At 37.3% G+C, this 16,296-nt stretch overlaps 2 protein-coding genes across 2 annotated transcripts in view; one reads left to right on the top strand and one right to left on the bottom strand.

Annotated features, from left to right (window-relative positions):
• Nucleotides 1–16,296, bottom strand: part of STXBP5L (syntaxin binding protein 5L) — a 412,846-nt gene that overhangs the window by 366,648 nt on the left and 29,902 nt on the right. Inside the window, exon 3 of the mRNA XM_053565493.1 lies at nt 9,918–10,015. Coding sequence (XP_053421468.1) covers nt 9,918–10,015 — 98 coding nt within the window. The remainder of the gene's footprint in view (nt 1–9,917; nt 10,016–16,296) is intronic.
• On the top strand, nt 11,314–12,195 carry LOC128567894 (histone H3.3A-like). The gene has a single exon (XM_053565491.1). The coding sequence runs from the start codon at nt 11,364–11,366 to the stop codon at nt 11,772–11,774; it is 411 nt and encodes a 136-aa protein (XP_053421466.1). The 5' UTR covers nt 11,314–11,363; the 3' UTR covers nt 11,775–12,195.

The raw sequence follows: 16,296 nt of genomic DNA, 5'->3' as shown, positions 1-16,296 counted from the left end.
TAGAGATCTTTCACGTCCTTTGTTAGGTATACTCCCAAATATTTCAACTTCTTTGGTACTACTGTGAAAAGAATAGAGTCCTTGACTGTTTGTTCAGCTTGCTTATTGTTGGTATATATAAAGGCTACAGATTTATGGGTGTTGATTTTGTAGCCTGAGACATTGCTATATTCCTTGATCACTTTTAAAAGTTTTGTAGTAGAATCCCTAGTATTTTCCAGATATACGATCATATCATCTGCAAAGAGTGAAAGTTTGATCTCTTCTGACCCTATGTGGATACCCTGGATCACCTTTTCTTCCCTAATTGCAATGGCTAAAACTTCCATTACAATGTTAAAGAGCAATGGAGACAATGGGCAACCTTGCCTGGTTCCTGATCTAAGTGGAAATGATTTCAATTTAACTCCATTCAATACGATATTGGCTCTGGGTTTGCTGTAGATGGCCTCTATTAGTTTAAGAAATGTCCCTTCTATACCAATTTTCTTAAGTGCTCTGATCATGAAGGATGCTGGATATTATCAAAAGCTTTTTCTGCATCAATTGAAAGAATCATATGGTCTTTATTTTTAAGTTTGTTTATGTGTTGAATTACATTTATAGATTTACGTATATTGAACCAGCCTTGAGACCCTGGGATAAATCCGACTTGGTCATGGTGTATCATTTTTTGATGTGTTGTTGGATTCTGTTTGTTAGGATCTTATTGAGTATTTTAGCATCTATATTCATTAGTGATATTGGTCTATAATTTTCTTTTCTTGTTGGGTCTTTCCCTGGTTTGGGGATCAAGGTGATGTTTGCTTCGTAGAATGTGCTGGGTAATATTCCTTCTTTTTCTATATTTTGGAAGAGGTTTAGTAGTATAGGTACTACTTCTTCTTGAAATGTTTGGTAGAATTCTGACGTAAAGCCATCTGGTCCTGGGCTTTTCTTTTTAGGGAGATTTTGTATAGTTGATACTATTTCAGAACTTGATATAGGCCTGTTCAACATTTCCACTTCGTTCTGGCTAAGTCTTGGTAGGTGGTGTGCTTCCAGGTATTGGTCCATTTCTTTCAGATTTTCATATTTGTGAGAGTAGAGTTTCTTATAGTATTCGTTAAGGATTTTTTTGAATTTCTGAGGGGTCTGTTGTTATTTCATCATTACCATTTCTGATGGATGAAATTAGAGATTTTATTCTTTTTTTCCTGATTAGGTAGGCCAAAGGTTTATCTATTTTTTCAAAAAACCAGCTCTTGGATTTATTGATCTGTTGTATAATTCTTTTGTTTTCAATTTCATTTAATTCTGCTCTGATTTTGGTTATTTCTTTTCTTCAGCTGTGTTTGGGGTTGAAGTGTTCTTCTTTTTCCAGTTGCTTGAGATGTTCCATTAAGTTATTGACTTCCTCTCTTTCCGTTTTCTTCAGGAAGGCTTGCAGTGCTATAAATTTCCCTCGTAAGACTGCCTTTGAAGTATCCCAGAGGTTCTGGTAATTCGTGTCTTGATTGTTGTTTTGTTCCAAAAATATGGTGATTTCCTTCTTAATCTCGTCTATAACCCATGTATCCTTCAGCATAAGGTTGTTTAGCTTCCATGTTTTTGTATGGGTATGCAGGTTCCTGTTGTTATTGAGTTCAACTTTTATTCCATGATGGTCTGAGAAGATGCAAGGAATAATTTCTATTTATTAAAATTTGCTCAGGTTAGATTTGTGGCCTAGGATGTGGTCAATTTTGGAGTATGTTCCGTGGGCTGATGAGAAGAATGTGTACTCAGTTTTGGGGGGATGAAATGTTCTGTAGATGTCTGTTAAGTCCAGATGTTGAATGGTTGAGTTTAAATCTAAAATTTCTTTGCTTAGCTTCTTTTTGGAGGATCTATCCAGGACTGCTAAAGGGGTGTTAAAATCTCCAACTACTATGGAAGTGGAGGAAATCGAGTTCCTCATGTCTGTTAAGAGTTTCTCTTATAAATTGAGGTGCGTTGTGGTTGGGTGCATAAATATTAATAATTGAGATCTCATCATATTGAGTATTACCTTTAACAAATATGAAGTGTCCATCCTTATCCTTAATTATTTTGGTTGGTTTAGCCTATTGCGTCTGTGAACAGGATTACAACACCTGCTTTTTTCTGCTTTCCATTTGCCTGGAATATAGATGACCATCCCTTCACCTTGAGTCTATATCTGTCTTTTAATGTAAGATGCGATTCTTGGATGCAGCAGATATCTGGCTTGAGTTTTTGTATCCAGTCCACCAACCTATGCCTCTTTAGAGGACAATTTAAACCATTCACATTAATTGAGAGTATTGATAATCCTTTCAAGAGACTGGTGGACATTTTTAATACTTTTGCAACTGTGGAAGTTGGAATTTGATCAAAAATTTTTTGGGTGGGTTTACTTTTGTGGTGGAGAATTACGCTGGTGTGTATGGAGGATAGGTCTAAGAATGTCCTGGAGAGCTGGTTTAGTTGTGGCAAATTTCTTCAACATGTGAATGTCGTTGAAGTATTTAATTTCTCCGTCATAAATGAAGCTCAGTTTAGCTGGGTACAGGATCCTGGGTTGAAAGTTATTTTGTTTTAGGAGATTAAAAGTCGATGATCATCCTCTTCTAGCTTGAAAGGTTTCAGCAGAGAGATCTGCAGTTATTCTGATATTCTTCCCCTTGTAGGTAATGGTTTTCTTTCATCTGGCAGCTTTCAGAATTTTCTCCTTCATATTAACTTTAGTGAAATTGATTATGATGTGTCTCGGGTATGTCTTATTTGGGTTGAGTCATGCTGGAGTTCTGAAACTGTCTGCTATCTGAATTTCGGAATCTCTTGGCATGTCTGGAAAGTTCTCCTTCATAATCTCATGGAGAAGAGACTCTGTGCCTTGTGAGGCCGCTTCATCACTTTCAGGGATTCCTATAAGACGAATATTGTTTTCTTCAAATTATCCGAGAGCTCTCTGAGAGAGTGGTCTGTTTTTGCTCTCCATTTCTCTTCTTCTTTGAGGGTTTGGAAGCATTCAAAAGCTTTGTCTTCAATGTCAGAAATCCTTTCTTCTGCTTGCTCCATTCTGTTACTGAGGGATTCTACTGTGTTTCTCAGATCTTTGAGGGATGCAACTTCTTGTCTCAATGTGTCGAAATCTTTGGTCATTTGGTCTTTGAATCCATTGAATTCTTGAGATGACTTTTGGAATTCTAATTTGATCTTATTTGCTATCCAGATCCTGAATTCAATTTCTGACATCTCAGCTATTTGCTTGTGCATGGGGTCTTGTGCTGTTTCTGCCCCATTGATCCTTGGGAGAGTTGATCTACTCTGATTATTCATATTGCCAGAGTTTTTCTGTTGATTTTGCCTCATGATTGTTTTTCACCATTGTCTCTGGCTGTCCTCAGAGTTGGGGAGGTGTCTCTCCAAGATTAGACCCCAGCGGGATCACTCTATTTTTGCTGGATCTTTGTAGGGAATGACCCTGTGTAGTTCCTCTGGGGCTGCTCTAGCTAGGGAGTTCTGGTTGTGGAAGCAGCTCCGGTTTGTGACACACCCAGATCCAGCAACAGGGCTGGGGGTGGTGCGCACGGTTCTGGGAGTGCCAGGCGCCCAGTGACTTTGGCACAGAGAGCCCAAGGCTCCAGCAGTCTCTGGCCAGGAGAAGAGCTCTGCGCAGAAGCAGGGAGGGCTCCAAAGGGCACACAGCTACCGGAGTCCCTGTCCAGATGAACGGGCTAGTGTGGAAGTTGGGAGAATACAGGAGGCAGGACGCAGGGTTGCGTGGCTCCCACAGTTCCTGGTCAGGGAATGCGGAGGCCCGGTGGGTACGGGTCACCGGTCGGGGGTTGCTGCACAGCTCTTATGGAGGTCTGGGCGGCGCCAAGCCCAGGAGTTTGAGGTTGCTATGAGCTGTGACATCACGGCACTCTACCCAGGGCAACAGCCCAAGGCTCCAGTGTGCCAAAACCATCTCACTCTGCCCCTGAGGATTAAGGCTGTAAGGCAGCTCAGTCCCCGCCTATAGGCCGCTCAGTCAGTAGGTTACTTTGACCCGCCCAATCCTTGCTCTGAGACCCTGAGGGCGGAGCTTGCCGGAGCAGTTCTTTCACAATGGCTTCCTGCGCCCAGCTCAGTTGCTCAGTCTGGGGCCCCAGACAATGCCCAAAGTTCTCCACACTCCTGCTCAAGCTCTCCCCAAGGCAGTTCAACTGAGTGCCAAGTCCAAGAACACCGAAACAGTTCACAGGTAAGGCCTTTCGGGTTTGCAGTCTCACTGCTGCTTGTACTTACGGTTGCCGGCGTGATTAGGTCAATCGAACACACGCAACCACTTGCCAGTTTTCTATTGTTTTTGTCCTCCTCTTGGGATCCAAAAGTCCCTTGCTGGCTCCCTGTATCCTCAAAGGGATGATTATAGGCAGATCTCACCGGCCAGAGATGCCTGGAGTCTTGTCTCCCCAGACTCGCTGTTCCCAGTTGCAGGGAAGCTATTACTCGGCCGCCATATTTAATCTCTCTTTCTAAATTTATTTTCAATGACCATGAAACCACATTCTTTTTCTCTCTTATTTGATACAGATGAGTGCTTTTTTTTTTTTTTTTTTTTTTGCAGTTTATGGCTGGGGCTGGGTTTGAACCCACCACCTCTGGCATATGGGGCCGGCGCCCTACTCCTTTGAGCCACAGGCGCCACCCAGATGAGTGCTTTTTCGTCTTGCTAAAGTATGTACATTTTGGCACTAATCTATTTTCCCTTTTTATTTTCTGCAAAAATGTCTTCCTGTGCTATGCTATAATTTCTTTCTTTTTTTTTTTACATATACATTGTTTATTTGTTTTCCACTTTTTGCCTTCAGAAAATTAAAAAGGCTTAAAATTTAATAACAATAACAATGTTTTAGATAAGATCTGGAAAGACAAACTTTGTAAAGAACAAACAAAAATAAATACATTCAGAAAAGAAATCAGACAATTGCTGCAACAAAATATTGAGCAATAATAATAATGCAAAAAAAAGTAATATTCATATTGTCAGATAAGAGTATGTCTATCATAGGATGCTTTGACTCTGAAGTTCAGTATGGAGTCATCAGTTAAATACTACTTCTTTTTTTTTCTAAAGTCTCCAAAAAATAGACAACTAATATTTATAAATAAAAATAAAAGAGAATTTCAAAAAACAGATCATGCCAAATCTTATAGACAATAGAAAAAGAAGAATAGCCAAGGCTATTCTTAGTAATAAAAACAAACCCAGAGGCATCATCCTACCAGACCTCAGGCTATATTATGAATCCACAATAATCAAAATAGTACGATATTGGCACAAAAATAGGAACATAGACATATGGAACAGAGTAGAAAACCAAATATGAAACCAGTCTCTACTTGCCATCTGATCTTTGATATACCAAATTAAAGCATACAGTGGAGAACAGAGTCCCCATTCAACAAATGGTGCTGCTAGAACTGGATAACCACATGTAAAAGACTGAAACTAGACCTATACCTTTCACCACTTATAAAAATTAACTCAAGATGTATAAAAGGTTTAAATCTAAGACCAAAAAATGATAAATATCTCAGAAGAAAGTGTGGGGAAAACTCTTGATGTTGTTGGACTGGGGAAAGATTTTATGACAAAGATTTTATTCAAGTAGCCACCACAAAAACAACAAAAATTAACAAGTGGGACTTAATTAAGCTGAAAAGCTTCTACACAGCTAAGGGCACAAGTAAAGAAAAAAGACAGCGTTCAGAATGGGAAAAGATATTTGCAGGGTATCAATCTGAAAAAGTGTTGATAATTAGAATCTACAGAGAGCTCAAATTAATCAACAACAAAAAAAGCAAACAATCCCATCTACCACTGAGAAAGAGATATGAACAGAAACCTCTTTGATGAAGACAAATGAATGGCTAACAAACATTTGAAAAAACATTCATCAGCTTGGTGCCCATAGCACAGTGGTTACAGTGCCAGTCATATACACCAAGGGTGGCGGGTTCTAACTCAGCCTGGGCCAGCTAAACATCCCCAGGCAATTGAAGCAGTATCAAAAATACACTACTTGGACCTGATCAAACTAAAAAGCTTCTGCATAGCCAAGAACATTGTAAGTAAAACAAACAGCCCTCAGAATGGGAGAAAATATTTGCAGGTTATACTCCCGATAATAACCAGAATCCACAGAGAACTCAAACGTATTAGCAAGAAAAGAACACGTGACCTCATCTCAGGGTGGGCAAAGGACTTAAAGAGAAACTTCTCTAAAGAAGACAGACGCACAATCTACAAACATGAAAAAAAGCTCATCATCCTTAATCATCAGAGAAATGCAAATCAAAACTACTTTGAAATATCACCTAACCCCAGTAAGAGTAGCCCACATAACAAAATCCCAAAACCAGAGATGTTGGCGTGGATGTGGAGGAAAGGGCACACTTCTACACTGCTGGTGGGAATGCACTCTAATACGTTCCTTCTGGAAGGATGTTTGGAGAATACTTAGAGACCTAAAAATAGACCTGCCATTCGATCCTATAATTCCTTTACTAGGTTTATACCCAGAAGACCAAAAGTCACAATATAACAAAGACATCTGTACCAGAATGTTTATTGCAGCCCAATTCATAATTGCTAAGTCATGGAAGAAGCCCAAGTGCCCATCGACCCACGAATAGACTAGCAAATTGTGGTACATGTATACCATGGAATATTATGCAGCCTTAAAGAAAGATGGAGACTTTACCTCTTTCATGTTTACATGGATGGAGCTGAAACATATTCTTCTCAACAAAGTATCCCAGGAATGGAAGAAAAAGTATCCAATGTACTCAGCTCTACTATGAAGCTAAATTATAGCTTTCACATGAAGGCTATAACCCAACTATAGCACAAGACTATGGGGAAAGGGCCAAGGAAGGGGAAGGGAGGGGGGAGGTTTTGGTGGCAGGAGGGTAATGGGTGGGGCCACATCTATGGTGCATCTTAGAATGGGTACAGGCGAAACTTACTAAATGCAGAATACAAAAGCCTACATACAGTAACTAAGAAAATGCCATGAAGGTAGCTATGTTGAACAGTTTGATGAGAATACGTCAGATTGTATATGAAACCCGCACATTGTACTCCTTGATTGCACTAATGTACACAGCTATGATTTAACAATAAAAATAAATAAATTTTAAAAAATAGCTGGGCATTATTGCAGGTGCCTGTAGTCCCAGCTACTTGGGAGGCTGAGGCAAGAGAATCACTTAAGCCCAAGAGATTGAGGCTCTTGTGAGCTGTGACGCCATAGCACTCTACCAAGGGCAACATAGTGAGATTCTGTGTCAAAAAAAAAACAGAAAAAGAAAAAAGAAAAAATGCTCATCATCCCTGATCATCAGAGAAATGAAAATCAAAACCACTCTAACTCCAGTGAAAACAGTGCACATCACTAAGTATCAAAGCCACAGAAGCTGGTGTGAATGTGGAGAGAAGGGAACACTTTTACACTGCTGGTGGGACTGCAAACTAATGCAATCTTTTGGAAGGAAGTATGGAGAATCCTCAAAGAACTCACATTAGACCTCCCATTTGATCCTGCAATCCCATTACTAGGCATCTACCTAGAAGAAAAATAGTCATTTTATCATAAGGACATTTGCACTAGACTGTTTATCACTGCTCAATTTACAGTCACCAAATGTGGAAACAACCTAATGCCCACCAAACCAAGAATAGATTAACAAGCTATGGTAAATGTATACCATGGAATACTATTCAGCCACTAAAAAAGATGGAGACTTTACATCTTTTGTATTAACCTGGATGGAAGTGGAACACATTCTTCTTAGTAAAGCATCGCAAGAATGGAGAAGCAAGAATCCTATGTACTCAATTCTGATATGAGGACAATTAATGACCTAGGACATGGTGGGGATGGGGGAAGGGGAGAGCAGACAGAAGGAAGGAGAGATGGGAGTGGGAGTCACGGTGTGTGACACACCTTTTGGGGGCAGTATACAATTATCAGAGGGACTTTACCTAACAAATGCAACCGGTATAACCTGGTTCTTTGTACCCTCAATGAATCCCCAACAATAATAAAAATAATAAAATAAAATAAATAGGCTTCTTGCAAAAGATCTTCTCTAAACACAATGTAATCAAATTAGAAATAACAAAAGTAGAATCGAAAAATTGACAAATCTGTGGAAATTAAACTGTACACTGTCAAACCACCAATTGATCAAAGAAGAAATTTAAAGGGAAATTAAGAAAAGAGAATATTGAAATCAGTAACAATAATCAGAAGTGAAAATGGAGATATTACTATTTATTCTACAGAAACAAAGAAGGATGATAAGAGAGTATTGTGAACAAGTATACATTAATAAACTTGATAACCTAGATGATATAGAAAATTTTATACCACTAAAGTTAAAGTCTCATTACTGATATTAGTAAAAGGGTACAAAGTTTCACTTAGAAAGGAGGCTGCAGAAACCCGTTGCACAGCATGGTAACTATATTTAATAATGGTATACCACACACTCGAAAATTGCTAAGAGAGTAGACCTTAAATGCTCTCACAAAAAAATTGAAAATTGTGGTTCGGTTCCTATAGCTCAGCAGCTAGAGTGCCAGCCACATACACAGGAGCTGGCAGGTTCAAATCCAGCCCAGGCCTGACAAGCAACATTGACAACTACAACCAAAAAAAATATCCTGGCATTATGGTGGGTGCCTATAGTCCCAGGTACTTGGGAGGCTGAGGCAAGAGAATTGCTTAAGTCCAAGAGTTTGAGTTTGCTGTGAGCTGTGACACAATGGCACTCTACCCAGGGCGACAGCTCAAGACTCTGTCTTAAAAAAAAAAAATTGAAAATTGGTAAGTATTTTAGGTAATGAATTTGAGCTCAATTTAATCATTCCACACTGTATGCATGTATCAAAACATCACATTGCACCCATAAATACATACCAAAAAGAAAATCTCCTAACAAAGAAAAGCCCTGATGACTGCTCACAGGTGAATTCTATCGAACATTTGGAGGAAATTAGGTAAAACAGTATGAATTTCTCTGTATTATTTCTCCAAACTCCTTGTGAATCTACAATTATCTCCAAATAATTAAAAAAATTGAGAAGACACTAACACAGAATTTGGGCGGAAACTTATAGTACCATAGCCACATATTAGAAAACAGTTCTCAAATTAATGACCTGTTCCACCTTAAGAAACTAAGCAAAGAAAATCAAATTAAACCAAAAGTAAGCAAAACAAAATCAAAGTAAGCAAAATAAAATGATCAAAGGAGAAATCAATGGGATCGAATATAGGAAAACAATAAAGAAAAGTAATGACATCAAAAGTGAGTCTTAAATCAATAAACTTGAAGTGAGGTTAACAAAAAAAAAAAGAGAAGATGCAAATTACTAATAATAGGAATTAAAGAAAAGACATCAAGACTTGTCTCAAAGACATCAAAAATATGTCAATAGGCTCAGCACCAATAGCACAATGCTTACAGCGCCGGCAACATGCACCAAGGCTGGCAGGTTTGAATCCAGCCCAGGTCAGCTAAAAAACAATGACAACTGCAACAAAAAGAAAAGCCGGGCTTTGTGGTGGACACCTGTAGTCCCAGCTACTTGGGAAGCTAAGGCAAGAGAATCACTCAAGCCCAAGAGTTTGAGGTTGCTGTGAGCCGTGACACCATAGCACTCTACTGAGGGTGATATAGTGAGACTCTGTCTCAAAAAAAATTAATAAATAAATAAAAGCCAACAAATTTGACAAAGAAGATTTTCACAACAGTTATTCACTTCTAAAGAAACAATAAACTTTATTTGCTCATAAATATTTCTCTTACCTGAATGTTTAAAATAATCTAACTGGTATTAATGTAGTGAAGAATTAACAAAAGAATAAGGATACATTCTTATAGCACCTGTTCTTGTCCCAATAGCCAGAATTTTCTGAACTGGATCAAAGGCTAATGCAGTGGGCTGATAAGGGAAACCATGTCGAACTGTCTGAAAAAGAGAAAATAATATAAATAGCTATCAGGGAAATAAAAATTAAAATCACAACAGCATATCATTATACATCCACCAGAATTTTAAAAATTATTTTAAAAAGAAAAAAAAGGAACTTCCACCAAATTTTGACAAGAGTATGGAGAAATGTAAGCTCATACATTGTTGATAAGAGTATAAAATGATGCAAACACTTTGGAAAAATATCTTACAGTTTCTTATAAAATTAAACGTTTGTTTTATGACTTGTCAATTCCATCCCTATGCATGTACCCAGGAAAATTAAAAGCATATTTCCACAAAATTATTTGTATAAGCATGCCCCAGGACCTTTATGCATAACAGTAAAGAACTGAAAATAGCCTAGCTGTCCATCAATAGGGAATCAAATAGGAAAATGAGGTATAATCATACAATGAAATATTCAACAATTAAAAGATACAAACTAATAGATGCAACATAGATGTTTCTAAGAAACATTATGCTAAGACGCCATACACCAAAGAGTTCACACAATATGATCACATTTATGTTTAGCTCAGAATAAGTAAAACTAAGCTACGGTGGGAAAAAAAATCAGAACAGTGGTTGCCTTCAGGACTGATTGGGGAATATGGAGGAACTTTATTGAGTAAAGGTGATTTTTTTCTTTTTTTTTTTTGTAGAGACAGAGTTTCACTTTATCGCCCTTGGTAGGGTGCCGTGGCGTTACACAGCTCACAGTAACCTCCAACTCCTGGGCTTAGGCGATTCTCCTGCCTCAGCCTCCCGAGTAGCTGGGACTACAGGCGCCTTCCACAACGCCTGGCTATTTTTTTGTTGCAGTTTGGCCGGGCCGGGTTTGAACCCGCCACCCTCGGTATATGGGGCCGGCACCCTGCTCACTGAGCCACAGGCGCCGCCCGAGTAAAGGTGATTTTTTATATTGGATTAGATAAGGTATATATTTGTTAAAACTCATCAGTGATAAAATTTGTGATTTCTCTGTATTTCAATTTTACTTCAAGAAGAATTAAGAAAAAAGCATTAGAAATAAATACTAAATTCTAATGTTACATATACTGAAGTGTTAAGGGTTAAAGTATACTGACATCTGAAACTTGAAAACACATCCAAAAAATAATATTGATGTGTGGGAAGATGGATGATATATAAAATGAATATATCAAAATGATAATTGTCAAATGTAGGTGGTAAGAATAAACATATGAAAGTTCAAAATATAATTCTTGGTGTTCGCAGCCGCCGCCGCCGCGCCGCCGTCGCTGTCTAACGCCAGTGCCGCCTCTAGCTCGCAGAGCTCCAGCCGAAGGAGAAGGGGGGTAAGTAAGGAGGTCTTTATACCATGGCTCGTACAAAGCAGACTGCCCGCAAATCCACCGGTAGTAAAGCACCCAGGAAGCAACTGGCTACAAAAGCCGCTCGCAAGAGTGCGCCCTCTACTGGAGGGGTGAAGAAACCTCATCGCTACAGGCCTGGTACTGTGGCACTACGTGAAATAAGACGTTATCAGAAGTCCACTGAACTTCTGATTCGCAAACTTCCTTTCCAGCGTCTGGTGCGAGAAATTGCTCAGGACTTTAAGACAGATCTGCGCTTCCAGAGCGCAGCTATTGGTGCTTTGCAGGAGGCAAGTGAGGCCTATCTGGTTGGCCTTTTTGAAGACACCAACCTGTGTGCTATCCATGCCAAACGTGTAACAATTATGCCAAAAGACATCCAGCTAGCACGCCGCATACGTGGAGAACGTGCTTAAAAGAGTCCACTATGATGGGAAAACATTTCATTATAAAAAAAAAAAAAAAATTCTCTTCTTCCTGTTATTGGTAGTTCTGAACGTTAGATTTTTTTTTCCCCATGGGGTCAAAAGATACTTAAGTATATGATTGCGACTGGAAAAATAGGGGACAGAAATCAGGTATTGGCAGTTTTTCCATTTTCATTTGTGTGTGAATTTTTAATATAAAATGCGGAGATGTGCAGCATTAATGCAAGTCAAAATGTTTCAGTGAACAAGTTTCAGCAGTTCAACTTTATAACAATTATAAATCTGTTAAATTTTTCTGGACAATGCCAGCATTTGGATTTTTTTAAAACAAGTAAATTTCTTATTGACGGCAACTAAATGGTGTTTGTAGCATTTTTATCATACAGTAGATTCCATCCATTCACTATACTTTTCTGAGTTGTCCTACATGCAAGTACATGTTTTTAATGTTGTCTGTCTTCTGTGCTGTTCCTGTAAGTTTGCTATTAAAATACATTAAACTGTAAAAAAAAATATATATATAATTCTTGCAACTTTTCTGTCATTCTGTGCTTATAAATCTAATAGCAAGTATGGAAAACACACAGCTAACATCATACCAACCAGTGAAAGAATGAATGCTTTCCTTCTCAAGTTAGAAACCATATAGGTATGTCCACTCTCATCCCTTGTCTTCAACACTATACTGAGGATTCTAACCAGAGCAGATAGGCAAGAAAAATAAATAAGATATATCCAGATTGGAAAAGAAGAACTGAAGCTATCTGCAGAAGACACAACCTTTTATAAATATGATCCTAAGAAATACAATAAAGATTATAAGAGTTCTGCAAGCTGAGATTACAAAATTAATGTACAAAATCCAACTGTGAGCTCTCTCAAGATAACTGGAGCTCCTGATAACAAATTACACTATAGATTTCCACTGCTGCTTATTTAAAATAAATACTTCCCCTCTGAAATTTATATTTCATGTCACATTTGTTTAACAGCTCTTCAAGTGAATCAGTTTTAAGTACGTGTGTTAGATCAATTTCTTATTAAAACTATGCCTGACAATTGCTGAAAAAATATGTGGAAAGATTTGAAGAAAAATATGCACATAATCATTCACTGACTGAGGGTATTGTTTATTAATAAGGACATGTAATATACGTTATATATTTTCATTATCAAGCATTTCATCAATATCAAGAAAAGAAAATTGACATCTTTTTCAGATTTATAAAAATCTTAAATGGATGTCACTGATTCAATGTGTTTTTATGAATACAATCTCTCAGCCTGTCATGCGGCAAAATCAGGCATTGAAATTCAGTGCTTTGCCACTAGATTATATTGATTGCTTTTATGAAGAACTCAAATAAAATGTGATTTTTAAAATAAAAAGTCAAATTGCATTTCTATATGTTAGCAATAAACTGTCCAAAAATGAAACCAAGAAAACAACTCTATGTATAATAGCATCCAAAGAAATAATATACTTAGTAATAAAATGAACACATGCAAAACTTGTACCCTGAAAACTAATAGGACATTGTTTTAAAAAACTAAGGAAGACCTAAATAAAAGGAAAAGCACCTCATATCCATGGATTAAAAGATTTAATATTGTTAAGGTGACAACACCCCAAAACTGATCTTCAGAATCAATGCAATCTCTATTAAAATCCCAGCTTTTGCAGAAATTGACAAACTGACCCCAAAATTCACATGGATATTCAAGAGTCAGACTATCAGTCAGTGCCTGTGGCTCAGTGGTAGGGCCCTGGCCCAATATACCGAGAGTGGTGGGTTCGAACCTGGCCCTGGCCAGCTAAAACAACAGCAGCAACTGCAACAAAAAATAGTTGGGCATTGTGGTGGGTGCCTGTAGTCCCAGCTACTGGGGAGGCTGAGGCAAGAGAATTGCTTAAGTCGAAAAGTTGGTGGTTGCTGTGAGCTATGACACCACAGCACTCTACCGAGGGCGACAAAGTGAAACTCTGTCTCAAAAAAAGAGAGAGCCAGACTGCCAAAACATTTTTGAAAAATTACAAAGTTTTCAAACTCATATTTTCTTACTTTAAAACTTACACAAATCTACAGTAGTTGAGAAATAAGGTACCATCAGTGTAGATCAAAGGAATTGAAATTCCAGAAATAAATTCTCATATTTTCAGTCAACTGATTTTTGCCAAGAGTGCCAAGACACTTCAGTGAGTATAGTATTTCAATAAATGATACTGCAACAAATGTATATCCACATGCAAAACAACTAAGTTGGACCCCTTACTTATATCATACACAAAAATTAACTCAAAATGGATCACAGAGGTAAATGTAAGAGCCAAACTATGAAACTCTTAGTAGAAAACATATGTTAAATATTTGTGACTTTGGATTAGGTTATGGTCTTTTAAAAGTTGTGTATGTCTAATTCAAAAAAATTGGATATACTATGTATTTATGGTATACAGCAGGGGTGTCCAACTGGAGCCCATGGGCTACATGCAGATTATTTGAGGACTGTTTTGCTTATCTGTCATGTAGGACATCACAAAAAGTATGCATGGACCATTTTTTAAGCTCAGCAGTTGTCATTAGTGTTTTTACATTTAATATATACCCCAAGACAACTCTCCCTTTTCCAATGTGAGGCAGAAAAAAGGTTGGACTCCCCTGGTGTACAGCAGGATGGTTTGACATATATCTACATTGCAGACTGGCAGGCAATGGTTTCTTAAATATAATGCCAAAAATACTTCTAACAAAAGAAAAAGCAGACATATTGAACTCTATTAAAAGTAACTTTTGTGCCACAAAGACACCATTCAAGAAAGTGAAAGGACAATCCATAGAATGGGAAAAAATATTTGTAAATCATATATCCAAATAGTAATATACCCACAGTATATGAATAACTCTTAAAACTCAATAATAAAAAGGTAGCCCAATTTAAAAATAGGCAAAAGATCTTAAAAGAAATTTACCCAAATAAAATACACAAATTATCAATAAACACAGAATAAGAGACTCAACATCATTAGCCATTACAAAACTGTTTAAAATCATATCCATAATGGACAACTGTGTACCCACAAAAGATGGCCGTAATCAGAAGACAGACATGTTAACACATGTTGATGAAGATGTGGATAAATTGGAGCTCTAATACATTGCTGGTTGTAATATAAATCCATGCAACCTCTTTAGAAAATTATTTCACTGTTCCCCAAAATGTGAAATATAGAGTTACCATATGGCTCAGTAATTCTGCTCCTAGGTATAAACCCAAGAGAAACAAAAACATAAATCAACACTAAACTTTTATAATCTTCCTAGCAGCATTATTCATAATAATCAAAAAGAAACAACTCAAATGTCTATCAACTGATGAATAAATTTGTTATATCCATATAATAGAATATCATCCATCAATAAAAAAGGAATGAAGTACTGATATATGCTACAACATAGATGAACCTTGGAAAGGCTATGCTAATTGAAGAAGCTACTCACATTTATATGAAATGTATAGAACAGGAAAATCTATAGAAACAGTTTATATTAGTGGTTGCCTAGTGATGAGATTTCAGGGAAATAGGAATTGACCAATAACTGGATATAAGGTTCCTTTTGGGGGTGGTGAAAATGTACTAAAATTGATTGCAGTGGTTGTTGCACAACTCTGAATACAGTATACATAATAAAAATCTATAGATTTTTACTGTAGAGTCTATATGGGTGAATTTTCCTCAATTTGAAGGAAAATGTTGTTACCCTCAAGAATATAAAATTGTGGAGTTGAAAAACATTCTCCTTAGTAAAGTATCACACAAGAGTGGAAGAACAAGTATCCAATGTACTCATTACTAATATAAAACCATTAAATAACCAACTACATGCCCACAAAAGAGGAAAACATAATATAAAGTTTTACTAATATAAAACCATGTAAGTATATGGTTTTACTAATATAAAACCATTAGATGACCAACTACATGTTCACAAAAGAGGAAAACATAATTCAAGTGAGGAGACAGGAGAGGAGGGAGGGGGATTGGTAAGGTCTCACCTAATGGGCACAATATAAGGGTATATGGCACACCTCCTGGGTGACAGGCTCAGCTACAAATTGGACTTAACAACCTCAAACAACATAACCTACTCATTTCTACCTTCCTATTAATTTGAAAAAAAAAAAGGATATTAAATTGTATTATCAAGAAGTACAATAAGAAATTGGAGTCAGTTGGCATACCTAGGTGATTTCAAAAGAATCAAAAGGATCAATTGATAAAATCAAATTATATTAAGCAGTAAAAAGAAAAAAGGAAGCAAGAAGAAAAATGTAGAATAGTCTGAAGACTACTATGTCAAAGTAAAAAATTAAAGTCAGAAAAAGTTACTGAAATACTATCCTTTATGTTCAGTTGGTAGCAAAGCTGATCACCACCAACAAAAAGATAAAGTTATTAAATATCTATCCTTTCTTAATGCAACTTTGCTTTGCTTTTGCTTTACTCTCC

The sequence above is a fragment of the Nycticebus coucang genome, chromosome 16 (genome assembly GCF_027406575.1).
Source record: "Nycticebus coucang isolate mNycCou1 chromosome 16, mNycCou1.pri, whole genome shotgun sequence".
NCBI classification, from domain to species: domain Eukaryota; kingdom Metazoa; phylum Chordata; class Mammalia; order Primates; family Lorisidae; genus Nycticebus; species Nycticebus coucang.
Note: the sequence above shows the minus strand (reverse complement) of the source record. Positions and strands in the feature narration are given on the sequence as shown.